The 27112-nt window shown below is 49.4% G+C and overlaps 8 protein-coding genes across 8 annotated transcripts; 5 read left to right on the top strand and 3 right to left on the bottom strand.

Annotated features, from left to right (window-relative positions):
- Positions 1 to 2034: 2034 nt before the first annotated feature.
- On the bottom strand, positions 2035 to 4281 carry BKA67DRAFT_192664 (uncharacterized protein). The gene is made up of 2 exons (XM_046095358.1): positions 2538 to 4281; positions 2035 to 2467 (listed from the first exon to the last, which is right to left on the bottom strand). The coding sequence occupies exons 1-2, from the start codon at positions 4142 to 4144 to the stop codon at positions 2104 to 2106; spliced, it is 1971 nt and encodes a 656-aa protein (XP_045961823.1). The 5' UTR covers positions 4145 to 4281; the 3' UTR covers positions 2035 to 2103.
- A 266-nt stretch (positions 4282 to 4547) lies between these two features.
- Positions 4548 to 5885, top strand: BKA67DRAFT_192640 (uncharacterized protein). Its single transcript, XM_046095357.1, has 3 exons — positions 4548 to 5014; positions 5092 to 5303; positions 5369 to 5885. The coding sequence occupies exons 1-3, from the start codon at positions 4655 to 4657 to the stop codon at positions 5607 to 5609; spliced, it is 813 nt and encodes a 270-aa protein (XP_045961822.1). The 5' UTR covers positions 4548 to 4654; the 3' UTR covers positions 5610 to 5885.
- A 586-nt stretch (positions 5886 to 6471) lies between these two features.
- Positions 6472 to 9258, bottom strand: BKA67DRAFT_655843 (uncharacterized protein; the record flags this gene model as incomplete). Its single annotated transcript, XM_046106836.1, has 2 exons — positions 6472 to 9085; positions 9149 to 9258. The coding sequence occupies 2 exons, from the start codon at positions 9256 to 9258 to the stop codon at positions 6472 to 6474; spliced, it is 2724 nt and encodes a 907-aa protein (XP_045961821.1).
- Positions 9259 to 12420: 3162 nt separating this feature from the next.
- On the top strand, positions 12421 to 13581 carry BKA67DRAFT_655842 (Dip2/Utp12 family-domain-containing protein; the record flags this gene model as incomplete). Its single annotated transcript, XM_046106835.1, has 1 exon — positions 12421 to 13581. One exon carries the CDS (start codon positions 12421 to 12423, stop codon positions 13579 to 13581), a length of 1161 nt encoding a protein of 386 aa, XP_045961820.1.
- A 736-nt stretch (positions 13582 to 14317) lies between these two features.
- BKA67DRAFT_555717 (DNA polymerase III, clamp loader complex, gamma/delta/delta subunit) lies at positions 14318 to 16643 on the top strand. Its single transcript, XM_046102111.1, has one exon. The coding sequence runs from the start codon at positions 14476 to 14478 to the stop codon at positions 16183 to 16185; it is 1710 nt and encodes a 569-aa protein (XP_045961819.1). The 5' UTR covers positions 14318 to 14475; the 3' UTR covers positions 16186 to 16643.
- A 787-nt stretch (positions 16644 to 17430) lies between these two features.
- Positions 17431 to 18813, top strand: BKA67DRAFT_532785 (uncharacterized protein; the record flags this gene model as incomplete). Its single annotated transcript, XM_046099585.1, has 2 exons — positions 17431 to 18232; positions 18284 to 18813. 2 exons carry the CDS (start codon positions 17431 to 17433, stop codon positions 18811 to 18813), a joined length of 1332 nt encoding a protein of 443 aa, XP_045961818.1.
- A 186-nt stretch (positions 18814 to 18999) lies between these two features.
- BKA67DRAFT_512380 (ABC-2 type transporter) lies at positions 19000 to 23597 on the bottom strand (the record flags this gene model as incomplete). The annotated part of the gene is made up of 6 exons (XM_046097467.1): positions 19000 to 19357; positions 19428 to 21521; positions 21590 to 21684; positions 21735 to 22632; positions 22746 to 23184; positions 23270 to 23597. The coding sequence occupies 6 exons, from the start codon at positions 23595 to 23597 to the stop codon at positions 19000 to 19002; spliced, it is 4212 nt and encodes a 1403-aa protein (XP_045961817.1).
- A 928-nt stretch (positions 23598 to 24525) lies between these two features.
- BKA67DRAFT_590998 (uncharacterized protein) lies at positions 24526 to 26703 on the top strand (the record flags this gene model as incomplete). The annotated part of the gene is made up of 5 exons (XM_046104656.1): positions 24526 to 24582; positions 24639 to 24748; positions 24827 to 25550; positions 25603 to 26357; positions 26409 to 26703. 5 exons carry the CDS (start codon positions 24526 to 24528, stop codon positions 26701 to 26703), a joined length of 1941 nt encoding a protein of 646 aa, XP_045961816.1.
- Positions 26704 to 27112: the final 409 nt, after the last annotated feature.

Below are 27112 nucleotides of genomic sequence, written 5' to 3'. Positions count from 1 at the left end.
CCCGACAAGCCTTCCAGAAAGCTTGGCGGCGTGGTCGCAAACTCTTCCCGTCATCGCCAAGGAAATATGGGGGAATGGGCGTGCCGTCCCGATCGCAATCTCCTGAAGAACAATGCCGGCCGTAACACCATGAAGAGTCAGGAGGAGCGAGACTCGATGCGTTTCGTATATTCCTTTTGCCGCTCGCTTTCCAAACTTAAAGGAGTTGCCTCCACCATGAAAATGATTGATTGATTACTTTGTGCAAAGACGACTGGTGCCGTGACTGCGTAGAGCCGGCATGATGGCGTCGATGACTTTTGCATCTTCAAAGCCTCTCACTTTTTGCGTTGCCACCGTTTTGTGGGTGATGATCAGAATGGTTAAATAATTGTCACGTAGTTGCAGGCGTGTCATGCTGAATGCATCTCCCTATAATTCGTTGTCAACCATCATTGATACAGACGGGCAGATAGGCGGTGTTTACCATAGAGATAAAGTTGCAATTGATGTCTCTGAAGACGCAAATGCTAGGCCCATTTGGATGGATTTTTTATGTCACATATCAATCAAGCTGATGCCACGCAACTGACACGAACTCATGTATTCCTCTATCTTCTGGCGGCACACGTTTAGAACCGATCGTTGCTTCTCAGATACCTTGCCTAAACAAAATCAGATCAAATCCCTCCCCGAATTGGTCTCTGGATGAACCCTCAAGGTATCGGAAAAAGCAGTACAACGAGCGAAGAGGTGCAGCGAAACTCTGACTGATCTGACTCTCGCTTTTCTCTATTAAAGACTGGGGCCTTGCAATCATGATAAGTCCACAAACGGTCCAAGAACCAGCTTCCATTAAGTGCGTCTGAGAGGCTGTAGATGCCGTAGCTGCGGTTTTCATAAATAGCTACTTTCTCATCATTTCGGAAAGCAACAAGTGAAGGAGGGGGTGAGAAGTCATACTGTAATGAAGCGTTCTACTCGATCAAAACAGGTTCATTGAGACCGCCGTCCCAACGTACGCCACTCTTGTCGCCGCTAACATCTTCGCTGCCCTGGCGCAAGTAAATACGGCCAGTTTCGTCACAGTTCGGACCATCATGATCGATGGCCTCAGGAGTGAAGAACTTGTTACCGCGCTGGGAATTGCAAAGGTCCCAAGCGGTAGTCTGGTCGGCCGTGAAGGTCTAAAAATAGGCAAGTGCGCCGACTACAAAGCAAGTATCAACAACAAGAAAGGCGAGAACTTCATTGTCGATGTTTCGTATTTGGTTTTTTTCATGTCTGCATATTGAGGAGACGTGGGAGACCAGGTGGTCGGTTTGGGTCGAATCGTAAATAGTTGTTGTTTTGTTGAGGGGACGGGTAGGATGTCCCATAGATTTTCTCTAAAATCATTGATAGACGAGCAAGGATTGCTACCTTGGCCAAACCATCGACTGACCTCGGTTCACTTGACATTGCGTCAAGGGGAGTCATTAGCTAATTTGTCCTGATATGCCTATGATCTTACGATTGGCTAACTCTAATTGCTACGTTCTACGCATATAAATGACCACCCCTGGGCTTTTGTACATCATCGTCTCTTCCACCGAAGCTCAAGTGTTTGACATGTTGCCCACTTTCAGTCATTAACTGGGTGGCTAAATGTTCAGGTAACGGCAGAGCCCCCCATCTGATCTCGCCTCTGGACAATTCACGGAGTGCTCGTGTTTCAGGGTCCTCGTTTTCCTCCGTAATGAAGGGATTCTCTACACTATTGTACATGGCTTGGTTACCTACTGCCGTATGTTTAGGCGTTCCATGATTTGAGGTTTCGACGGATCCACGGTCGTTGTTTTGGGGAGACAAACTCTGGCGTACAGCCCCTAGAGACACGACGGCATGACAAGCGGCAGATATCACTAAAGAATTCGTGCCGCCACTGACCATGTCGCCTTTGACCTTACGGAGACCCCACAGTGCGGGGAATATAGATATTACAACGGAAACAACAAGCATTACAAGTATAGCAGGCGGCGAGTACCCAATGGCTACTATAGCGTCGTCGGAAACACCGAAGTAGCTCGCTGCACCTTCGACGGTGCCTTCTATCTCCCAGTAGCCTTCATCGGATTAGCGATATTAACTTGTGTTAAATATCATTTTAAACTTACCCCCTTCGGTGATAAAAATATATACCGAATTTGAGACGAGCCAATGCAACAATATACTAACAGCAAGGAGAGGTATACTGTATCTATAAGGTAACTGAAGACGATATTTAGACACTTGCTTCCCCACGGGGTACGATACCCGTAGTGGCTGGTGTCTTAAACTGAACGAGTTCCATTCCGTCTCAACCGCGAGTCGAGTGAAAAAGGTATTGTATGAAAAATAACACAACGATAAAATGAGTTGTGGCGTATTAGCCACTAGAAGTGAGCCGATATAGGACCCTGCAAGTTGGGCTGTGAGATTCTCATCCGTATGACCGAATGCATATGCCCTGAGTAAAGTGTCAATGATATAATCTCGTAGCTTCTGTAGTAGCCCTAATTGAACTTGAGAGGACTTACAGAGGACTGCGACCGCCATCTAATGCCAGGGCGACGCAGACTACGAGGAACACTATCGCACAAAACAACAGACAATAGGTGCGTGTCCAAGCTGCTCGGGGAACCATTCCAATGTAGCGCCGGGGTTTGGTCTGCCAGCGTCGAGGTCGAATGATCTGCGTCAAGTCGCTGGAAGCCTCGGTTGATAATGTTCGAGGACCGAACTCCAACCGTTCACTATCTGTAATATCAAGAGTACCCAGACCTTCGATTCGAGTGTCCGGCCTGGAAATGAACGACTCCATCGCATCGCCTGGAGTTATCAAGGACATGTGATGAGTGAGATTTCGTATGACCATAACGCATGTGAGTAGTTTTACGAGGATACAGACAAGAACGATAAGAACCAGAGTGTTCGAAACACCAATCTTGCACTTGTTTACCGGTAGTGCCAAGCAATAGTTGACGTCTAGGCTATTGAACGTATCGTTGTAGCCCAAACTTTCTCGGACGGATGGTGCGATATTCAGCTCTACTGGCTGGAATGAAAGAGTCCATTGAGTATTATCTGGAGCTTTTGTAGAGACATCGTACGTTTTTGTGTGGTTGAGTCCAAGTACATTAAGACAAGTATGCTCGCAGTGGTCATAAACCGACGGGTTGGTGGATCGCGTTACTTTGCACTGGGCGGAATACCAAAGTGAGTTTGTCACGTTTGGAGGAATGTGCGAATCCCATATTGAGGATAGATTGCTCTGCGGGTCGAAATGAAAAACTTCTGACCGAGTCCATCCAGCTGCGCTAGAAGCGCTACTGTTCACAACCACAACCACATTTCCGTAATTCTTCCTAGGGTTGCATGATCTGTACTCTGCCAAACAGGTTTTGGGATCCAACCTCGACCAAGAATCTGCAACCAAAGCTGTTGCAGCGAGTTCCAGGCGAGGTAAGGAATTTTCGTCCCAGTAATCTGCAATGTCAAGAGACTGGCCGTAACCATCAATGCCGCCCTTGGCCTTCCAAACAGGTGTTGGTTGGTGTTCAGGCTGCCCGACAGTGCTACGGATATATGCTGGTGAGGGAGATCCAGCAGGAGAGAGACTTGCACCCGGCGCATAGAACCCTGCACCTTGAGTGAATGCTTCAGTTGCAATAGTGAGGTTCCAGTAGCTCCCTTGGTAGCCCGTTTCAAAAACGGCACTATTGAAGATGAGATGTAATGGAAATGAGCTTAATAATAGTATAGCCCAGCATATCTGCTTGAATGGTGAGATGAATCGAATGTTCTTCACAGATGGAATGCCGATGTCAAGAGACTTCAGATATTCGTGGGTATGGTCGATTTCTTTCCGAGATGGTGAGCTTAAAACCTGCATGTAGAAGTTTGAAGAAGCTAGAACTCCACTCGAGACTAGGTTTATAAGAAGGTGAAGAGAAAGATTAAGCCTTGAGATATAACTACACTCAGCTTCGTAGATGATCGTAGCAGTGTTTATCGAGGAATTGCTTCGTGTGATGCTAGCCACCAGACTGCCGAGCAGGGACGCAGCGCAGACTGCAACCAAGACAAGGTTGACTATCCCAGTCCGCCTCCATCTTTCAGAGGCAGGCTTTCCTATTGGATGCATGCGTTGTTGGTGAGCGGTGGCCGAAGAAATTATCAATAGAGCTGAATTAACATGTCCATGAGTGAGACCTTTGCATGAAAGAAGCAGATGGGGGGAAAGGAGGAAAAGAGACTTTTCGATGATCAAGCTGGTGCTTTAATTGCCAAGTCTGCTGCGACCTCCTGTGAGCCTTCTTTGCGAAATCCTACTGCGCTTTGCTGTGTGTCGAGGTAAATTGATTCGTTCATTATTTTTAGCGTTCCTTGCTTATTGAAGGACAAGGATTGGAATCCTGCCATATAACGGACTTCTGCCATACGACCAACGCTTGCTGGCGTGGCATAAGGATGCGCGCACTGACCCGGACAATCACTTACTTAATGAGGCCAGGTCACTGCTCAAGGATCTTTCACAGAAACCTCGGGGTTGATTGCGTTTCCTACATGGCAGTTTATGCCAGCTAAGGACGCTGATGGAATGCAATGACACTCAAGTCACAATAGGAAGCCATACGCATACAGCCAGACCAGTATGACAGGTGGTGGAGATAGCTTCGAGTACCGGCCGCACTTAGGAACCAGCGAAAGTCCCGATGGCATCCTGCTGTCGACTCTAGGGAGCACTGGACCACTCCCATTCTTCAGGATTCCACAAGCAGATCAAACACAATTACAACAACAAAGCCATGGACATAGCTTTCGAGGCGGCAGTGGCATCGGAAAAAACCTCGGGAATCTCTGTTCTGAGATAAAGCGACACATACAGCAAGCTCAATGGCATAGAAATGAAGGTCCGTTGCGGGCGATTCATCTGTTGTTGAACGCCGTGAAGCTACCACTGCACATATTCACACCGGACAGCATGATTACCTTTTTTATCGGTCTTGGCTTTGTTAGTGTATCCTTCCTGGCCAGCTCCGGCCGGGGCATCAAATGATCTTCCTTTATCTGACCAATGTACTCACTCAGTCATCCGGGTTGATATTATGGGACACCATGTTATTCATCGATGCGCGTTGGAATGACGCTTTCAAACTCAACTATGAGATAAAGACATATGTTGATGGGTTTGCATTCATCGTTGTATTTGTTGCACTATGCTTGGAGCTCTCCTCCATTTCGCCCATCTATCAAAATCGCACAGCTCTAGCTTTCTCGGTCTTAGACACGGTCATTATTTTGTGAGAAGTTGAATGCCCCCCCAATTTCTGACACATGAAATCTGACGGTTCGAGCTTCATTACAGGGTCATCACTGGAGTGTTCGCGTATCGCCATCTCCGTGGGTTCAAGGAAAATTGGCGCATTTACAACAAAGCAAAGCCAATCATCATGTTTAATGCCGACGGCAACCCTATGGCTGTTATACCAAAGTCGCCAGTAGGCTTCGAGTCAGATCTAGCAGGCCGATCCATGGATTCACTTCTACAATATTCTGGACGAAACAGTGGCGAGGAAGCCTCGCAAAGTGCGGTATCCTTTATATAGTACATCAGAAACACCACCGAGTTTCGAAGTATTACAACGAGTTACGTGTTGTCCCAAGACTGTAGTGAGGTCTCTCTGACTTCCGTACTTTAGAACAACTTTGACCCCTCTATCACCAGATATCAGAAAACAGACACCCGTTCTATCTTGTCCGCTCGATTAAGGATTTCCAGCGACTGCCCAGAAATGAGTAAAAGCATCACGGCAATGATGGGAATCCGGAATTATCTTTAGCGTGCCCCTCTTGATTTTTTAACTTCTGGCAGCATATTCGCGAGTCGTGCCCGAGAAACAGCCATGTCAGATACACAAATCATCAAATCATAGTAGTGACAGTATTGAAACTGATTATAAGATGGATACTGTTATGGCCTCTCTGACATTGCTTATCAACAGCGAGTGTAGCGACGATACAGAAGGCAGTATTTAGTCACATCAGTGGGACCAAAACAACCGTTTGAACCAGTAATTTGATCTTTAATTCATCACCAACGTTCTCTCTGGTCGGTATGGTTGCACCATCAACCACTTCTTGATATACCTGAAAAAGCCTGCATATCTCGATACAACGATGGCGTTTATCGCCTATTGCGAGAGTAACCACAAAACACTCATCGCGGACGCTTGCCACATCTCCCCTTGAACTCATCGCTGCCATGCGGGTAAAGATATTCTTACATACATACATTGGACCGGCTAGCTCTGGGCCGTAGGCCAAGCCTTTCGTATCCTCATAAGCCCATCCCATTGGTGTCGGGCCCGTCTCCAGCCGACACCTTTCTTGCTCAAGATTAATAAAAGCGAAACGAAAAATGTGCAAAGAAGTGAAGACAAGAAATGCCTGAATCGGATCGAGCATAGCCTACTCCTCTTCCGAATCACTGTCCTCACTAGAATTGCCTGGTCGCTGTTCCTCGTCTTCAGGCACAGGCTCCTGACTATTGCTGCCCTGGCGTTGGAACTGTGCCTTGAGCTCTCGCAACTGCTCGATCTTACGTTCTTGCTCATCCTTATTCATTGGCTTGTTCTTCCTCGGCTTCGAAGGGTTGGCAGAGTGACCTGGCGATTGCGCCGGCTTCTCAACTTTGCTACTGCTGCTGTTGTTGCTAAATTCCGGTCTCTTGGACACCGTAGCGTAAATATTGGGGTAAGACTTGTTGATCAATTCAAACAGCCGGCCAAGAGCATCCTGGGAAAGCACCTCTATGTCAAGCTCTAGTCGGCCATCATCGTCCTCTTTCTGGTTGGTGTCCTTCTTGATAATGTCGACCGCCTTGTCCAGGGTAGGACCGTCAAGCTCGCCGATACCATCGGTGATAACTTGCTTCTCCATCACTCCGATGTGTCGCTTCTTGCTCGAAGGCTTTTTGCTGTTTGCAGGACGATTCTTGCTTGTAGCACTCGCACCCCCAGTGGTCTTCTTGTTGGCAGACCCTCCAGCACCCTGAGAGGCGCTGGATTTGGCCTTGCCCTTGGAAGTCGGCTTCTTTTGCGTCTTGGTTTTCTTGGAGCTGCCGACCTTCGACTTTTCCTCAACAAGTTTTCGTTGAAGCATGGAAACGACGTTTTGTTGAATTTCAATCATGGTCATATCGGGCTTCTTCGCACCAAGCATGTCGTTCAACTTGTTCTGTTCTTCAAGAAGCCTTGACTGAACATTGCGAACTGACTCAGAGCTGTCCTCCTCAACCTCGCTGTCCGCTTCAGACTCCAGGTCACTAACCTCGGGGCTGGCTGCGGAAGCCGTGGCTGAATGTGCTGATGGCGGATAGTTTTTGCTCATCCAGTTCTCCTTCTCTGCAACCTTTTGCTTGAAAAGCCCCTCCAGCTCTTGAGCACATTGCGTCACAAGCGAGATTCCATTGAACAATTCCGAGTTAGCCACAATCTGTCGCATGTCCTTTTCTACTTCTTTACCACTGCGATACTGTCCGTCTTCAAGCTTCTCGGTCATTGTCTTGAGGTCCATTGGCTTTTTGATGACGGAGAAATAGTTAGGGATGTTGAGAGCTACCGGATCAACTGGCTCAAGGAACCACTGATTCTGAGTCCAATACTTCTGTTTCTTCAAATCTCCCAAAACGTCAGCATAGAACTTCATTTCGGGTTCGAGCTTCTTCTTTCGAGAGTTTTGGGCACCATAATCAGGATCACGATTCTTGGGAGGGTGTATAGGGCGCTTTGGACGATCCCCATCGTCGCGCGTTGAGTCCCGGCGGATCTGGGGCACACCATTTGGCGGCAGGGCAAAGGCCGGAGCAGCGTTGGGAGTAGACGTGCTTGCTATGGCAGCCGCAGCTTCTGCTTTAGGTTTCGGGCTCGTGGCGGTCGCGCGGGGTTGAGATTGTGATTGACGCCGAGGCTGAGTAGCGGCGCGGTGTTCCACATGACGTGTTGGCTGTGCCTTGGCCTTGTCAGGTTTGCTTGGTTCTTCCAACTTTGAAACCTCGCTCAACTTTGCAAACAAATCGTTGCGTACACGAAAAGCAGCTATGCTGATGGCATTGGCGGCACCATTGTACTTGTAAGAGTTCTCGTACAACAGTCGGAGATCAGCCTTGAAATCGCCGAAAGTCGCATACTTATTATCGCGGAGTTTGGCCTCAAACAGGGAGAGATCCACCGGATTCTTAATCAACGCCTTGTAATTCTCCCAGATGCTTGTCCATAGCCTCTCGACAGAACCGCGGAAGTGCATGCCGTTCTTCGTCTTTTTGACCCTTGCTAACTCTTTCCGAATCTCCTTGCCATGGAATTCCTTGAGAGGTTTTTCGTTGGGAATGTCGTCGACAAGATTGTCAACCTCGCCATCCGGAGCTGGAGATAGTACGGAGGAAGCGACGCCGATATTATCGCCGACTTTCTCTGTCTTCGGTTCTACTGGCTTCTTCACAACCGAGTCAAGCTTCGTCCGTTTCGCCGACGGCTCGTCCTCCTCATCGAGTGAGCGCTCTCTAGACACCTTGGCAGGAGATGCAGCACGATCAGGCATGGGCTCATCCTTGTGTTCCAAACCTGGGGACTTGATATCGAGCTTGGCGACATCCGCTGACTGGCTAATCTCTTGTGGCGAAGCGATCGTAACATTTTCGCTCACAGCAGATGTATTCTGTGTACTATCGGCATGCTCAATGCTCGAGGATAAGTCGGGCCGCTCAGTTGGCGTATCGACATCCATTGTTTCATCAGCTGCTGCTGCGTTGGGAGTAGCAGATCGCGGCGGACTTGCGGGCGCCTGTACAGCGCTTTCGTCTTTCGTTGCAGGCGCATCTGGCGACGTTTGCTCCTTTGCACCATTCACGTCTTTCATCTCGCTGTCTTCTGATACCGGTTCCTTGATCGATTCTTCGGCCGCAAGCTCAGCCGGCGACGGCACTGATAATTCGCTGTTTGCCGCGAATGCTTGTTGATTGATTGTCTTGTCCGGCGATGGTGATTTACCATTGGTCTGAGGGACTTCCCCTGACGGGGAATGACTGAATAGCAACTGTGTCAGAAGCTTGGGTTGGAGCGCATGCTAAGAGAAGGGTTGTACTCACCCATTCACCACCTTTACGACAGGTTCGTCAACAACCATATCATCCTTCTCAGGCGCAACACTGTTGATCTTCTGATCAACAGATATGGTTTGTGGTTGTTCACTTGCCATGACTGCCATTCAGAAAGATGCGAGAGTGATTTATAATATGGAAAGGTACTCGCAAGGTCTCGACATGAACCTGTTCATATGCCATTAGCAATCAGAAGACCTATGACATGGATGATGGGTAAGAATTTCCCCCAAGGATGGTGAATAAAAAACGAACAGTCGACGGGCACACTCGTGATCCGTTGAGCCTGATGATGCATGAGCGGCAACTTGCAACAACTCGCAGCAACAGTGCCTCGGCAAGGCACGATAACGGACCTCAAACAGCGTGGCGCATATCATTCCTTGACCAAAACGCGCCTGCCACACGGCATGGGAAGAACAAAGTACCCAAAGAAAAATAAAAAGTCAAATACCAAATGTAGATGTGAAGATTGACTCTGGATTGTCCTCGCGCAACTTATGGCAGGGAGACCAATATGCACTCCTTCCAGCCTTGTGAATTGCGATGAGTGTTTCAGCAGGATCGACGGTTGGTGGTTGGCCAATTAGAAGAGGGGCTGGAAGAGCGCATCGCAAAGGCGCGTGTCAATGCAGGAGGCGCGAGACAGGCTACCCTATTTATTCAAGCCGGGCTGATTCCGTCCAGCTAAAAATCTGCACCATCCATGCTTCTAAGGTGAAATTAGAAGCTAGGGTAGAGGCATGGCTTCAGGATGGTTCGTGCGCGATCGACCGAAAGGAAGCTGCACTATTGAAGCCACCGACGAATAGGAACGCGCACTCCAAGATTGCAGTCGGCAGACGGACGGCGTGGGTCTCTGAACGGAGTGGACGGCCGGTGTGGTTTCGATGCGCCGCGGCCGGGTCCCATGTATGGACGGCTTCAAGGAGAGTTTGCGCGAGTGCAGTGCCACGAGGGTGTTTCCAGAGGGCTTGCTAACGTACATGGATCCGAGGAGATGATGGAGAGGTGTATGAGAACGAGAAGAGCCTTGCTCTTGGCGAAAACGAAGCTGCCAGAGAGCAGAAAATGGAAGATAAGAAATGACCACGCGATATGATGTAGTGCGACATGAGAGATGAAGATATTTACCTGGCTATGTTGACTATGCGAAGTAGCGGACGCGACAAAGATTGGATTCAGCTGCGATATTACGCGACGACGATGTCGTGATAGTGAGGCGCGAAGATGTTGCACTGCAATGAACTAAACAAGCGTTTGTGCTGCTGCAACAAATCGTCTTTTGGTGCGTTGAAGTAAATCAGACCAAAAAAAAAAAGGGATTTGGTGGTGGGACGGGTGCAGCGACGACGAGAGTGGCGATGGTTTCGTGACGGTTGGCAGGTGTCACAGTTGGTGTTTGACGGGTGCGGCGCGTTTCAATGTATGAACAAATGCCGTTTCGGGTGAAGGATCAAGAATTAAGCTCTAAATCCTAGAAAAGGACAGATGCGCGTAGTGGCGGTGCACCTAAAAGCTTGCCAAATGGGAATATGGATGGATCTTGGAATAAGATGCGGAAGGTACGAAGGTACTTGCAAAAAGGTTGAGATAGTATTGTCGGGTTCTGGCTCAACTTTTGCGACAACCGAGATTCGCGAGGTTTCTAAAAACAATCGGTGATGTCGGAGGTCTGGGACACTTAAGTGGCGAGGGGTGGTTGGGTTGGGTTGGGATTGGTAGGAGGGGCCTAGAGAGACAAATGACGAGCTTGTTGCTGGTCGGGAGTCGGGTATTTGGGGGGAAGGAGTGCAAGTCAAGGGGAAAAAAAAAAAGTCAGGAAGGAGAGGCAAGGTCTCGAATTGAAATCGGGCGGAACGGAGAATCGCGACTTCTTATTTGTAAAAACGCGCCAAAGCGCGCTGGGCAAATCACTGTCAAATCAGCGCTCTCCAAACCCAACAAGGCCCTGTCGCCTTCAAGAACAGTCCTTCAAAGCCCCAAGGAGCTCTTTTTTTCTTCTTAGGACAAGGGCTGCCTCGACGCCACCGTTGTGAGTGGTTGTAATGGTAGCGCAGCAGCCAATCATTTTCCACAGAGCAGATAAAGGCGGGTCGCCTCGAGACATGGATGGGTGCATGTGGGTAGCTTGCTGCTTGACCGGGATCGCAGAAGATCAAGCGTCAAGAGAGGTTGTGGAAAGTCGCAGGTTCAGGCATGCCATTTTGACACTTGGTAAGAAAAGGCGGAGGGAAAAGCACTTGCTTTGAGGTTGGGCGCAATCGCCGACAATCATTACAAGTAATAGCTGGAAGCTCTGGAGTTTCCCAGCACAGTACCTACATAGGCTGCCGCCCGAGTTGCTGTAGGGACGCGGCACGCGATGCGCTATGCGGAAAAAAAAAAAAAAAGAGATCATGAGATGTTGGCCTCAGGCCACCATTTGCACTCTCTCCCCAGCCGTGGCCAGGTTTCACCGAGCCTTCCCACAATGCTCACCTTACATACCTTGGGTATCATATGTACGTGACTCATCGCTGTTCAAGTGGAAGGCAATTTTGCCGTCGCAAGGCTAAATCATCTGGTGGGAGAAATTATTGAGAACTGACGACTGTTCTGAAGCCGGAGAACTGCCATGAGGTTTTGCTCCTCGCAGTATGAATATGTAGAAGCTCGACGTCTCTGAAGATTCGTATTGTATGCAGACTGGGGGAGGAAATAGAAACTTATTAAAAAATGAAAATAAAAATAAAAAAGACCTCCACCAAAGACAATGTGAGCACAATGTTTTGCTTAGTTAGACCGAACGCCTGAGGGGTGCCAGTGCATGCCCGTGGGAAAGGACAGGGGCACGTGCCACTTCTGATCTGGCAAAGACGCACAGGTTCTAGACAGAAGCCAAGCCTACACAGAAGCTCAAGATCGCTACCACGGAAAAACCTACCACCGAGGGCGGTCCCTGTCAGGCCAGGAACTAAGGCATCTGATTTTTGAATTGGCGCTACTGTTATCGATACAAAAAAAGTTAGAGAAAGTTGGGGGACTCTTCCGCCTCGAACAGAAAAATTTCGGGAGATATATCGTATCGAGCCAATGTACAACTGAAAATCACCTTCGAGTAGCCCCAAAGTTGCGGCCAGGATCGGGGCGTACACACCTCTGCTGTTCGCAAACAATTCGCAATTCGGAACTAGTTGGGCTCCATTGGCTCTGCCGTGTCATCTCGCCACACCTGCTCGACCGACCTCTTCTTCACCTTTCCACCCCACATTGACACTATGGCAACGAAACGCAAAGCGCCAGCCAGGATCGCTCAGCCGGTCGTCAAGCAAAATGCGAAGCAGACGCTGAAGGCAAACATCAACGAGGCAGACACCGCTGTTTCCGGGCTAATGGGCGCGGATGGTGTGGCTGGCGATGTAATAGAAATCTCGAGCGATCCTGACAGCAGCGAATACGAGTTGTCCGATGACGAAAACAGCAGCAAAGCCGCAGCCAAGGAACCGAAGACACAAGGGACGGGAAATGCACAAGCCTCCAATGGCGATGCGGATACAGAGATGCCCTTGATCAACGGGCCCACGGATGATGCCGAGTCTGATCAAGAGCTTGCTTCGCCCACATTCGGCGATCTTGTCCGTGCGAATGAGACAATAGATGTGCCTTCAGCCCTCTCAGCTGCACGACCTTCAGCTCTGACCGCGCCTGGCAAATCCATAGTGCCGCCGAGCTCAGCCTCGCTGGGCACAGTGCTGTCTCAAGCCCTGCGAACCGACGACGCAGATTTATTCGAATCCTGCCTCCACACCACCGATCTCCCTACCGTGCGCAACACCATTCAGCGCCTGGATTCTTCTCTAGCAGGCAGTCTGCTCACCAAATTAGCATCGAGAATGCACCGGCGGCCTGGTCGAGCTGGTAGTTTGATGACGTGGGTGCAATGGACTTTGGTGGCACACGGAGGCGCGTTGGCAACACAACCTGGTCTGGTAAAGCAGCTCAGCGAGCTCAACCGAGTCTTGGAGGAACGATCACGAGGTCTCAGCTCACTGCTGGCCCTGAAGGGAAAGCTGGATATGCTGGAGGCTCAGATGCAATTCCGGCGCAGTATGCAACAGGGTGCGGACTCGGATGATGATGAGGACGCGGATGGTGAGGAAGGTGTTGTTTATGTGGAGGGAGAAGAGAGCGACGTGGATGTCGACGCTGAAGACGTCGACATGGATGATGACTTGGTTGGTGCCAGTGGTCTCTTGGACGATGAGGCTTCCGAAGACGATGACGAGTACAGCGAAGACGACGAAGACGACGCAGAAGTCATTGGCGCCGAGGAGCCTCTGGACGAGAATGAGGTTGATCATGATGACTTGGACTCGTTAGGGGAGGACGAGGATAGCGAGGTGGAGACGGCTCCTCCAGCGAAAAAGGGGCGTAGGTGAGGAACCAATTCAAGCCAGACTCAGAGCATAGGATTGGAGAACGGACTGTATAGATGTGCTTAGGAAGCGATACCCGCCAACATCTTGCCTCAAGCAAGTAGACATTCTCACCGCACACAGGCCGCCGGTGAGCACCGGTCATGAAATTTGCAAGTGGTGTTTCGTCGTGATACACCTAATTAGCAGGTTGTCGGATGTTGCTGCGCAGTGACTAGAAGCGATAACCTCTTCAAAAAGTGTGGGGGTCGGGAATGTTTCTCGTTCTCGGACACCAACGTTTTGAGCGACAGATATGCTGAGATCATGTAGGCAGGGTCTGTCTTGCTAGTCTAGATACAAAGAATCATTCAAGGTGTTCATAGGTCATTATACACGGACTGTACCATTTGAACTCTTGGCTAGTTCTGTGGATTCAAGTAATAAGTGAGTAGGGTAGATTGGAATACTAGTCCAGCTCATGCTATGATATTCCAAGTCAATAGCAAACTTTACTCTGTACAGCAAGCACATGTAACTTGTACTATGTAGACAGCACCAGCAAGTCCAGCTCCAGCTCCAACTCTCACGGGCTCTAGGTTAAGTTAGTAACTTAGTCCCTGTCCCAGTTTTAGTGCCGAGCGGCTCTGGCCCCCACGCTGTAAATGGAATCAATTGGCTGCATTGGATTGGTCTCTCGGCGCGTCATTGGGGGGACTAAAACTACCTGAGGTACTATGTAAACCTACTGTATATGTATGCACAGGCTTTGCGCATGCTTTTGTCTTCACGAACCGCGTCTCGGTTCAGTAATTTGGACAGCGCATATTTTGGGTCTTTGTCGCACTTCTGCTTTCCGGCATCTAAAACAATCTGACAGCGCGAATCCGCTTGCTATAGGCGTGCCCATATGCCAGCATGGTCGAGTGTCCCATCTGCAGCAAACCGGTCCAGTCCGTCAAAATCAATGATCACATCGATTCGCAGTGCAAGGACTTCGTGGTCGATAGCTCCTCGACGGCGCCGGCCTCTTCTTCGCCGCCAGCCCCTACGACACAAAACGGCTTCTTCTCCTCACAGAAACGACCGGCCGCGAGCTTCTTTCACACCCCGGCCTCAAAAAAGCAGGCGACACAAACAGCCCGACCGACACCTTCCAAAACCCTACAGCCTGTGGTGAACGGTGCCAAAGAGACGACCAAGCTCAACGGGGGTACCAAGAGAAGATTCGACGACGACGATGGACCTGGATATGGACAAGGCGAGGACTTGCCCATGCCCGACGCAAACGGGCAATTAGATATTGCCCCCGTAGCCGAGGCGGGGAGAGTAATAAAACGGACAAAGACGAACAGGGCTGCACCACTTGCCGAGCGCATGCGACCGCAAAACTTGAACGATGTGTTCGGCCAAGAACTCGTTGGGCCACGAGGTGTGCTGCGTTCTCTGATCGAGTCCGATCGCCTACCCTCGATGATTCTTTGGGGAGGCAGTGGCACAGGCAAGACGACCATTGCAAGATGTATGGCACAGATGGTCGGATCAAGATTCATTGAGCTAAATGCTACAAGCTCAGGGGTTCAAGAAGTCAAAAAGCTCTTCAATGAGGCAGAAAACGATCTCAAACTCACGGGCCGGAAAACCATCATCTTTTGCGACGAAATACATCGCTTCAATAAAGCGCAGCAGGATGTGTTTTTGAAGCCCGTCGAGGCTGGAACAATCACACTCATCGGCGCCACGACTGAGAACCCGAGTTTCAAGGTCGTCAGTGCTCTACTGTCCAGATGTCGCACTTTCACCCTACAAAAGCTCACGACGGCAGATGTCGGTAAAATCTTGCATCGGGCTCTGCAAATGGAACTATCCAGCTCTTCGATACCTCCTTCACCCCTATTAGACGAAGAGCTGCTCACATATCTGGCAAACTTTGCTGATGGCGACGCCCGTACGGCCTTGAACTTGCTGGAGCTTGCCATATCCCTTTCAGCCCGGGAGAACACTACAAAAGCCGACATCAAGGCCTCCTTGACCAAGACACTAGTTTACGACCGCGCAGGCGATCAACATTACGATACCATCAGTGCTTTTCACAAGTCCGTTCGCGGGTCGGATGCGGATGCGGCACTCTACTATCTGGCTCGGATGCTGCAGTCCGGAGAGGACCCGCTCTTCATCGCCCGCCGCATGGTTGTCATTGCTTCTGAAGACGTTGGACTCGCAAACAACGCCCTTCTGCCCTTGGCCACGGCTGCTTATACAGCAACGCAACAAATCGGCATGCCTGAAGCTCGAATACCTCTTGCGCATTGCGCTGTTGCATTGTGTCTCGCCCCAAAATCCACCCGAGCATACAGAGGTTTAAACAATGCGTACGCCGCTCTGAGGGAACCCGGTGTTGCGGGTCTCCCGGTCCCAATCCATCTGAGAAACGCACCGACGAGGCTCATGAAGGATTTAGGCTACGGTGCAGAATACAAATATAACCCCAACTACAAAGATGGCAAGGTCAAACAGGATTACCTGCCTGACGATTTACTCGGGAGGAAGTTCCTCGAAGATCGTGATCTTGGCACAACAGTCGATCCAGATTTGCCGGAGGAGGATGGGGAACGCAGTGAGCCGTAGCGAAGAGGCTATTTGGTATAGAGAATATATGCGTCTAGGAAAATGCATCGGCACACAGGACCGTGTGCTTTCGGAGTTTTGGCATGACAATCCACATTCTGGAGGTTTTGGTTCAGACATGCATAGCGAGATACCATGCCTCAAGGCACCATAAAAATAATGAAAGGAGATAATAACAGCGCAAGTATTCTGTGGTGGTGTGCCAGGTTATGTGGAGAATACTCACTGGTGTGGGAGTCTTTTGCCCTTGTTCAAGCTTGTTTGTTCGATGCAGTAGGATGAACAACTATTGGATGAGCAGGTTCTTTTGTCTGCCACGAGAGATGTCACACATAACATGATAGACACATCATGTATGGCGATCAATAGTAGTCTATCGATATGGAGAGTGATGTAAAGGTGAGGAACAGAGCTAACCTTTGTTCCACTGAAGGCTGCCTAAAGTGGTTGCCCTAGGTGTGTGTACCTGAGGCATCCACTATAACATGTATGTCTTCTCTCGCCGTTCTATCTTCGAGTTCAAGTCAATGACATTTGTTATATGGTTCTAGGATGTCCCTACTAATTCTTCTGAGGAGACCTCCAACAACTTTAGTAGTTGTAGTGTGGCATATAGACCAGAAATCTAGTCCTCTTCTCTTGATGAAAGGACTTTCCCCTGTCTCTTTGGGCCCAGTAATCGCATTCTTGGGTACAATATGGTCCTGGTATGTATCCTCGAGGTCTCCTATAGTGTATTTCTTTTCTTTCTCTTTTTCAAATCTGCCTACAGTCACTGGCATCATGTCGATATTTGTCGTGGTCGAATCAAGTCTAGTTTTTATAGTGTTCTGCAAAAAGGCTTATCGCTCTGCCCTAAGCTAATCCATACCATAAAACCTAGGCAGTACGGCTAATGTATTGAAATTGTTTCTCTCTGAGGTCGGGAATGTAGAAGACATCTATTTCCTATGCTCTTCCAGATTCATTAGTAAAAAGTTTTCCACCCTCGTGTGCTCCCTGGCCATTAAAAGGGGTTGGCGGATGCTCATTGGCTGAGAGGGACCACGATGCTTGGCACGTGCGCTGGAAGCGATGCATTTCCACCAAAGCAGGTGTGCGACATCGTTGATCACGTTCAAGCGACACGGCCTAGAAGGCAGAAGAATACCCTGGCACAACATCGTCTTTGGAGAGATATGTCAATCTTGAACACGAAAGAACAAACGTAGCAGCAGAAGCAGCAAACACCTGAGCTAACACATCATGGATTCTTCGCCAGCTGGCGATCCACAGCCATACGTCCTCGTTGAGGTACCCCAAGGCGTGACACCAGAGAGGTATCAGGACGGAGCGAACGAGCTCGCACTGCCGACCGTCCCACCGAGGTCTCTTTCAGCACCACCAGGCCCGGTTCCAGAAAGGAAGCCTTCAGCTCACGAAACAGGAGGGCTGCCACTAGTTGCAGCGGTTCCGTCGCAGCAATCGCCTGACGGATTGACTTCGCCTGGTGAGGAAACAGAGAAGGAAAGCCACTTTGCAAAGAGGTTTATGGGCAACATGCTCGTCGCCCGTCTCGGACGCGCTGGCGTGCAGTCAGTGACGTCTACCATGAAACTGCCGTTGTACCTATCGCCCTGGGGTGATAATAATCCGTTCGTCCTTCCGAACCTTCGGAAGCGCGATCTTGCTCTGGCGGGAGTAATGCACTTCGGAGCCGACGCCTTGATTGGTAGTTCCCTGACAGCCGTCGAGACCGTTGTTCAACATGGCGCCACTTGGACAGCTGAGCAGAGCATGGATCAAGGTTATGACAAGATACGAGGCGGCAGCAGGCCTCACAGCGTGAAACGTCAGGCCGGATTGACCAGTGTTGAGGTTAGGATCAAGCACAAGTTGATCGGAGAAGAGGCGACCCTTAGATTTTTCGAGTCTAGAGACACCGCACATGTTTTGAGTTGCGCTAGAGGATGGTTTTGCCCCTATCTATATTGCTCAAGTCGGGTATCTCAGTTGTCGAGAATGAAAGATTTCACGGTGGTGGAAGTCATGGGACCGGGATTGAAAGGTGAGCTGGTCCAGTTGGTCCCTTGGTTGTCAATCGCTGACTGAAATCCAGCTGATGCCGCGCTGGCGCCTACACTGTTGTCATGCATCACTAATGAGGATGCACCAATCTGTAGGTTGGATGCAGGTGAAGATGCTGGGACAACTAGTAGCCATTACAAGCGACTGGGGATTTTCTTCATGGGCATTTCACCGTATCGCACGGCTTCGACATGGTCACAGGCTAAGGTGCCTGGTGAAGCAAGAATCCGCTTTCACCTTCTCACTCACATTCCAGCAATTGTCATACCTATCAAGTCGTCAGCGCCTGTGTGCGCCTGGAGTCCGTCAACGCTGGATCAGATGCTCAATAGTAGAGAAGAGTACAATGATGAAGTTCACCGAGATGGTATTCTTCGGTATCTGGATACTGTTATTGACGTTTCCTACATGAGGGTTCAGAGTCGAGATACCTGGCGGCTAGAACTTTCAGCTGCATTGGACCAGATACTAATTGGGACGAAAAGTATTCCGTCGGCCCTGGGCTCGATCGCGGATGCATTTTCAAACGAGCATGGCGGCATCGTCATGTTCAGGTTTTAGAGAAGAAGAAAAAATAATAATACAATTTGGTTTCAACCAACCAACAACGCCATTAAAAGGCTACGTTCTATCTATACTCTATGTCTATTATTATGCTTGTTATATCACTATAATCAGAATTTCCACCTCCCCAGATAACGCCACGATCTGCCAGAGGCTAATAAAGAAAATTGTCCGGATATTAAATTATTCGGCTTTCTTGGAAGTCTTAGTTCTCAGTTTCATCAAAGCGTAGACCAACGCGTATGAGCTGAAAGCGAAGATGACCACTATTCCAGCATCGCGCCAGCCGTAGGAATATGTGTTGAGATTGAGTGTCCTCAGGTAGTCACTACCATCGCTGTACTGACACACCTTGCACCCTGATGTGGCATCGGGGTTGACGAGGTTGCTGGCCGATCCAGCACCCATCATATAGTCAGCGAGGTATTGCGAGCATGTCGTGCCGTTCGGGGGGTCGAAAACAGCGAACTCCTTCTCGGCACAGTGAATCGGGGTTCCCCAGACATCAAATACGAGCATTGAACCCATCAAATAGTTGAACCTGTGTTAGGGATCATCCCAGTTAGTTACCGTTTTCATGACGAAGGAGAAGGTAGTTTCAGGATACGTACGGGTTGAGGTAGTACATCCAGTATTTCCAGAAAACCTGAAGTTGGGAGTATGGCACCAGAACACCACAGAACGAGACCAGGACACCAATAAAGACCGGGTTGGCGAGAGAGGCAAACACGGCATTCGGTGCGTAAGCTGCAATGAACTGACCGATACCGGTGTAGACGAACTCGTACATAAGCATGACGAAGAAGGTAGCACCGGCACGATTGGAGTCGTTAGGAAATCCAACAGTGTAGTACCAACAGACAAAGTATAAAACCGCGCAGATGCACAGGTAGGGGAACTCGGAGAAGACGAGGCCGGTGACGAAAGCTACCCAAGAGTACATTTTAGACTTCTTCTCGCGGGTCTCGAAGATGTCACGTCGCTCAATGAAGAGCGGCTGAAGCTGATTGATAACACCAGGTGCAACGAAGATAAAATTGAACACAGTGAAGAGTCGCATCTGCAAATCACTGATCGTGTCGCCAATCATCCAGAACGAGAATCCGTTCATTAGTGCTGACGAGATGTGAAGCGCGAATTTGTTGTTAATGTAATCGGTGTTACGAAACAGGGCGGTGTTCATTCGCTGCGTGACGATTGTAATTTGGGACCATAAGGGCATAGCGAACTCATGCCCATCATCGACTGTTCCTGGAGGCTTGGCGGCCGCGTCGTTGATCATGCGATCAAGCTCCTTCGAGACTGCATCGTGCTCGGGCGAATCCAGCCAGATCTGATTCCAGTCGCGCCCTTGAGAAAGATGACCAGAAACAACATCAATCATATGCTCCGCCGGGTTGGCTTCTTCGGGACATGGCGCACCAAATCTGCCGAAATATTCCTTGACGGTCAACGCGTTATCACCAATATCACCGAAGTACACAGTCTTTCCACCCTTTGCGAGAAGAAGGAGTGTATCAAACTGAGCAAACAGCTGAGCAGAGGGCTGGTGAATGGTGACCAGAACAGCCTGACCAACATCTGCAAGTTTGCGCAAGAATCTGACAGTGTTGAAAGCCGATTGGCCATCCAAACCTGATGTCGGTTCATCCAGAAAGATGAGGATACTTGGCTTAGATACCAGCTCAACTCCGATAGTTACTCTTTTCCTTTGCTCCACGGTCAGACCTGCCCCCACTCGGCCAATGAGAGTGTCAGCAAGGTCATGGAGCTCGAGCAGGTCAATAATTGTGTCAACGTATTCTAGCTTTTCTTCTTTGGAGACAGCTCGGTCTTGTCTCAGTAGGGCTGAGAACTCTAAAGCTTCACGCACCGTGGCGAACGGCTCATGAACATCAAGCTGTTCACAATACCCGGCAGAACGCTGGAATGATACAGGTAAAGGGCGACCGTCGACTAGAACAGATCCGTGGATAGTACCTTCTGTCTTGCGTTGAGCCAGAACATCAAGCAACGTAGTCTTTCCAGCGCCAGACGAGCCCATCAATGCGCCAAGCATCCCCGGCTTAACCCAGCCTTGGACGTCATCTAGAAGGACACGGTCGCCGGATGGTGTTTTGACAGTGTAAGTAAGGTTCTTCCAGGTAAAGATTGATGTGTTGCGGATGAGATTGTCAGCAACTGAACCCTGATCGGGGGTCGCTACAGCGGTGTTGTCGCCACTGCGATCTCTACTACTTGGTATGGCCTGTTTTTCCTGAACTTGAGATTCTGGATCCATCTGTAAGGCGCGGGCAACCTTGGCTTTCTCACGAGGAATAAGAAGCGAAGGGCCACCTTCAGCCGCGGAACGCCAGCGACTGGTCATCACAATAGTAATCGCAACAAATAGTGCCCACCATGCCCAGACAATGCCGAAATTTCGCCACAAATGAGCATGACTGTACGACAAGGAAGCCAAGTATGCATCGCCAGACACCGAGGTTGCGCCTTGAACTGCACCACCTACGCCAGCACAAGACATGTGCAGGGGATCGTCGTAACCAGCGCCCATGGGAACAATGTTGGTACCGACACAAGGAATCGTTTTGCCATGAAATTCGTTCGACAAAAGTGCATTGAATGCATATGCCAGCGGGTCGATCCAATATATCCAGACGAACCAAGGGTGCATCTGAGGCTTTTGGATCATATAACCGGTGTACCTGAATTGTAGCGTGAGAAAAAGATTACAATAAAATAGTTCATAGTGTCGTGCGGCCGGAGAGCTTACATGATGGCTAGTGCAATGACGAGACCGGAAACCTTAGATGCACCATCAAAGGTCGAGAATGAGGCACCAATGGAGCGGAACATGGCGGTCATGCACTAAAGCAATATTAGTCAAAGCTGTGCCATCGAAGAAAACACTTTCTTACCATTGTCGTCGCCAGAAGAATAACCCAATAGGTAAAGAAGATACTAGCTGACATGGTCAACCCAACCATGAAATACAGCACTATAGAGAAAATTGAGACCTGGAACAAGATGACCGGAATATCTGCTGCAATCTGAGCGATGCAAAATGCAGCTGGGTGGAAGTAGGCGAAGTGTTTGTGCTTGACCAGAACCGGCCGGCCACCGAAGGATTCCGTAACCTCAGACATTGACAAGAGAGAGTTAAAGAGAAGGGAAAAAAACAGAGCTCCAGATTTGACAAAAAGACCCCCGGAATTGTTGGGCGCGTTGTAGAACAACGAACCCGCGATGAGAGCTTGCGCCAATGTCGAGATCTGTTTGATGAGGAATGTAGCTTTGTCTCCCCATATGATTTGATATTGACGAGTAACACATGCTTTCACCTGCGTAGTGAAACTGACCGTCAATGGACTGCTTGCAGGCAATTGTTGATGTTTCTCGGCTGCCACACCCTCTCGAAACAATCTGGTATTTTCAATCGCTGCTTCTGTGTTTGGGAAGTCGTACTGAGAAATCATTTGAGAATGGATCAGTGACGCCTCATATTTCTCACGGAGGGTCTCTGGGTCCCGAGGAAAGGTGTTCTCGCAGCCAGAACGAATCTGCCGTTCTGTTGGGACACTAACACCAGTCAAGAAATCGGCAACGTTGGCTCCATCTTGGCACACAAATCCGAGCTCTTCCATGAAGGGTCTGGCTTCATTCATAGGACCGTAGTAGATTTCCTTCCCGGCATCAAGAACGAGCACTTTGTCGAAGAGCTTATAGATGCCATTGCCGGCCTGGTAGAGGGTCACAATGGACGAGAGGCCAAGGATATCCGTCATCGCTCGAATAGCTTTGGTATACTCCAGAGCCCTATGAGACAATTAGCACATTGCCAGAGGCTACTGCAGCACTTCGTGCTTTCTGTAGAGAAAATAATAATGAAAATCCTTTTTAGAGAACGATTAATTAGAGTCGGTACTTACGTGCTAGCATCAAGACCTCGTGTGCTATTGTCCCAGCAGAAGACTGAGCCTCGGGTCGCCATAGTCTCGATGATAGACACTCTCTTCCTCTCTCCACCTGAAACACCACGGACGAACTCATTTCCAACCTTCGTATCGAAGGTGTGCTCAATTCCCATGGATTGCAACAGAAAATCACGGGTTTCGATGCGCAATTCCTCATCAGATGCAACTCCGTTGGGAAGTTTTGCTGGGATCTTTAGTTGTGTCGCAAAATCCATAGTCTGGCCCACAGTCAGGGTCGGAAAGAATAGTTCTTCCTCTGTATTCATGACGATCTGGCCTCTGTACTTTTTGGCCTCCTTGGCATCCATTGACCCGTATCGGACATCGCCAGAGACTGAGGTGTACCCATCCCTTCGGTTGGCCAACAGACTCAATAGAGTTGTGCACCCGGAACCTGTTGAAATCGAAAGTTAAAACAATTGTCCATTGGGTCCAGTTATGCTCTGGCAGGAGGCCGCGCATATCTCGTGATATCTTACCTGGTCGACCTAGAACCAGCAACATCTCTCCTGGTTTCACGCAGCCATGTGTGTTGTCGAGGATTGTCTTCAATGGTGGTTTATGTCTCGACTCCTGAACGAGCTTGGGTATGTTGAATTGCGTGGCCACATTCTCGTGAATTGCTGCGTCGGCGCTGACAGCCTTTACTGTGAGGTTTTGCCACGTCACGCCTAGTTGTCGTGCATGAAAGCCAGAGCGCTCGTCTCTCTCTCTAACTGCAGCAACCTTTGGCTTGAGAGCCCATGCGTTGTCCTTCTCATCGTAGTTGGAGCGATCACTGTCGGTCAGAGTGCCGTCCGAATCCATGCTTGGGTCGTACAAGGTCTCCTCTTCTGGCGAAGAGCAAGATCAGTATGGAAGCAGTCGATTGGAGAGATGAGCTTGTTAAGGACAAGCATGGTCAGGAGAGCGGGTCGAAGGGATGATATATATTCTGAACCATTACCTCCGGGCATCTTGGTCGGAGCCACGGGGTCCTGGGCGTGGGCCGAATCCAATGATTGCGGGCCTTATGGATCATTATAACCCACAATGCTTATATCACTTTTATGACTGCGTATGGGACGAAACCAATGTCGGCGCTTCCAAGGCCGACGCCGCTTATCAAGAAGCCACATTAGGACATGTTCAACTAGTCCTATATCAAGCCAGATCCACGTCCTTGGGTGATTCCAAAGATTGTACAGGGGTGTGAGATCTCCGGAATCTCAATGAAACAGTTGAGATCTCGGTATCGGCATTGTTGAAAAGTCCTGTACTCGATAGCGATGTGGGAAATCTGTGGGTACTGCAACGACCGGGTTGTGATGAATGATTCGTTGGCATGAGCTCAAACCGCCGCTTAGTCAGAGATCTGCCAGCATCTCGGATATGATGGCGCTGTAGCTTGATTCTAGCGCAGCTAAGGAAGAAGGCTTAGCGCTCTGCCACTCCTCTCCCATGCTGGATCGACCCACTCAGAGGTCCTGCTGGGATCCATTATTCCATCCAGGCAGCCCATGGACATTTTTAAGTTTCATATTCTTCTAACGACAACCGGGAGTGCTTCCGCTTACTCAGCGGCGAGATTATGAATCATGCACCGAGCGACGACGCCAGTGTGGGCGTCAAGTCACTGAAAAATTTCGAGAGGCATCATCACTTCGGCCTTGAAAACGCGGTGATTGGGACAAATTTTTAGTTTTGTTTTTTTGGGAGAAAGACGAAGCGCATCACACGAGGCCCGTAGGTGAAGATGGAATCAACCGCCAAACCAAGAAAGAGAGCTTGCGACTCTTGTTATAAACGCAAGGTGCGCCGTCCATGCTCAATGGCGTCTGATCATGGTACTTAAACGACTTTTGTAAGATCCAATGCGACGGCGAATCTCCACAATGCAATTGGTGCAAACACCACGATCTTGAATGCACATTCGACCGACCAAAACGAGCGGCCAACAAAGTTACCAAAACTCGGAAGTGTGTTTTGCCACCTTGCAATTCATTTCAAGTGGCACACCTTATTGGATATTGAGCTAATTATATAACATTACCCAGAGAAGCCAAGGATAAGGGCCTATCTCAGCGAATCGAAAGGCTGGAACAGATTCTAGCTGAGAAGAGGAAACACGATTCCAGCGTCTCCAGTTCCTCCGCCGATGGCGGGTCAGGGGTCACTGATGCGGCGTCGCCTAGATCCCTGGGCTCTTCTCCGGCCCGCTTACTTGATCAGCCGCCCGGTGCCGATGTTGTAGGATCTTACGGCAAACTTCATTTTGCTGGGTATCAATTGGGCGAGATCAGCTCTTACCATGGTTTGCCATTGTTCTCCCCCAACGGTCAAAAGTGGATCGAATCTCGGACTGGGCAAGTCGGTGTCTTTCCCAATTTGGGTCTGCCCCTCTGGCATAATCCGCAACTTGGCCACGACGCTCTTCTTGTCCCTGCCTCGAACTTTGATTTACCAGACCGGCAAGTCACAGAGGAATATTTTTCGCTCTTCTGTAATAGTCCTATTCGCCTCGTCTTCCCCATTGTCGAGCCGGAGCTCTTCCTGAGAACCATTAACACCGCTTATCAACCTCCGCCCAAGATCCTATCCAGCGAACATGCAACAGCGAAAGCTTGCGTCTTCTCGTTCGTTTGTGTCGTCAATCTTTTTGAGCCACTGCCTGGTGTGCCGCTCCTTGATATCGACGCTTGCGCCTTGAAAGCACAATATTTACTTCCCCAGGTACTGATTGACGCAAGTATCGAAGTCCTCCAAGTTGCTTTGATGCAGGTAAGTGCAGATCATCTTACAACATGGTTAACGTACTCATTACCCGTGTCAGTGTATATATCATCTGTTTTCCGGCAAGTTTCAATCGGCCTCGATGTTTCATACAATGGCTTGTCGGATACTCTTCATGCTGGGCACCCACACCCATGGGACTGATCCCCTCGCCGCAAAACCGGAAGGGGAGACTGACGAATCATGGCGTTTAGAGTGTCACTTGCGCAAATATTTCTGGATGCTATATTCATTCGACAAGGACATAGCGCTTCGGTCTGGCCAACCGCCCGTCATCCCGGACGACCATTGCGATCTTACACTACCGAAAGGATATTCAAAAGATGCACGCGGATGGTATATTGATACAGCTGGCAATCCGTATCTGCCAGGCGACTTGAAACTTGCGATGATCAAGTCGAAAGCCGTACAGCGTTTGCATTCCATAAATGCACTCCGGAAGTCTGACGCTGAGCTACTTCGCGATGTTCGTGAGCTTGACGACGAGTTGGAAGAATGGCGTCTTTCCCTAGACCCAAGCATTCGCCCGAAGTTATCGTATCGCGCCGAAGAAGGTAAGGTGGACCGCAACACAAGCATTTCTCAAAAGATGCACTACATTATCACCAATTTTGAGTATCACTATCTCATGGCCACAATCCATCAGACAACAAGTCGTTGTCGCTCCTGGTACAACCGTAAGAGTGGTGAGATAGAGGGTGTGAGCTCTAGTCTCGCTCTATCAGTAGAGGCAAGTCGCTCAACCTTGGTATTTTTAGGCACAGCTGTGCGAGAATTGGCATGTGAGTCTTTCTGGTAAGTGGTCCCACCACACTACAACAACGAGCGTAGTTAAATACCTGTTAGGTTGATGATATTCTATCCCATCAATGCCGTATTGACAGTGTTCTGTAACATATTGCTGAACCCACTGGACACACGCGCAGAGGCCGACCTCAAGCTTCTTGGAACTGCTCCGGAACTCATCAAAACTATGAATTTTCGGCGACATACTATTGGTGAAGTCATACACATAAAGATGATTGAAGATTTTGTGGCAGAGTTAGTTAGGCTTGGGTCGTGCGCCATACAGAAAGCTCGACAAACCCAGCATTTCGAAGCACAGAACCCTGAAGAATTATGCCTAGGGGGTATACTTTAAGCGGAAATCTTTATCAACACAGCCTTTACGCCCCTCCGTCAAATCGACTTTCGCTCTACGTATATAGGGAGAATCTCCGCATCGACTAATGCCGACTATGATATGAGACTAGGCAAATGTATCATTCGAGTCGGTACGCATGATATACACGACTAGGTTAGTTACTACACTCTCATCAACCATATACGTCAAACTAACTAAAAATGAATGATTAGCACTTTCGATCCCCGTACCGAAGTTTGATCACTTTGGCACACACCATACCCATCACTAGATCCATAGTGTAGAGATGGTCGATCCTTCAGGGAGCTGCCGTCAATATTCTTAGTTCCCTAATAACTGGCTCCTTTCCTTGCTCGTAGCAAAAAATGCTACTGCGCGTATCTCGACGGGAACGGTTTGATCGGTC

This window comes from Truncatella angustata (assembly GCF_020726525.1).
Source record: "Truncatella angustata strain MPI-SDFR-AT-0073 chromosome Unknown BKA67scaffold_2, whole genome shotgun sequence".
NCBI classification, from domain to species: Eukaryota; Fungi; Ascomycota; class Sordariomycetes; order Amphisphaeriales; family Sporocadaceae; genus Truncatella; species Truncatella angustata.
This window is presented reverse-complemented; position numbering and strand designations above follow the sequence as displayed.

Bases quoted from the DNA above. Each gene is read 5' to 3' on its own strand.
- BKA67DRAFT_192664 (XM_046095358.1), bottom strand. From the start codon at position 4,144: ATGCATCCAATAGGAAAGCCTGCCTCTGAAAGATGGAGGCGGACTGGG. The intron at 2,468-2,537 runs GTAAGTCCTCTC...CACTTTACTCAG, and splicing joins GATGGCGGTCGCAGTCCTCT to GGCATATGCATTCGGTCATA.
- BKA67DRAFT_192640 (XM_046095357.1), top strand. From the start codon at position 4,655: ATGACAGGTGGTGGAGATAGCTTCGAGTACCGGCCGCACTTAGGAACC. The intron at 5,015-5,091 runs GTTAGTGTATCC...GTACTCACTCAG, and splicing joins TTTTTATCGGTCTTGGCTTT to TCATCCGGGTTGATATTATG. The intron at 5,304-5,368 runs GTGAGAAGTTGA...GCTTCATTACAG, and splicing joins TTAGACACGGTCATTATTTT to GGTCATCACTGGAGTGTTCG.
- BKA67DRAFT_555717 (XM_046102111.1), top strand. From the start codon at position 14,476: ATGGTCGAGTGTCCCATCTGCAGCAAACCGGTCCAGTCCGTCAAAATC.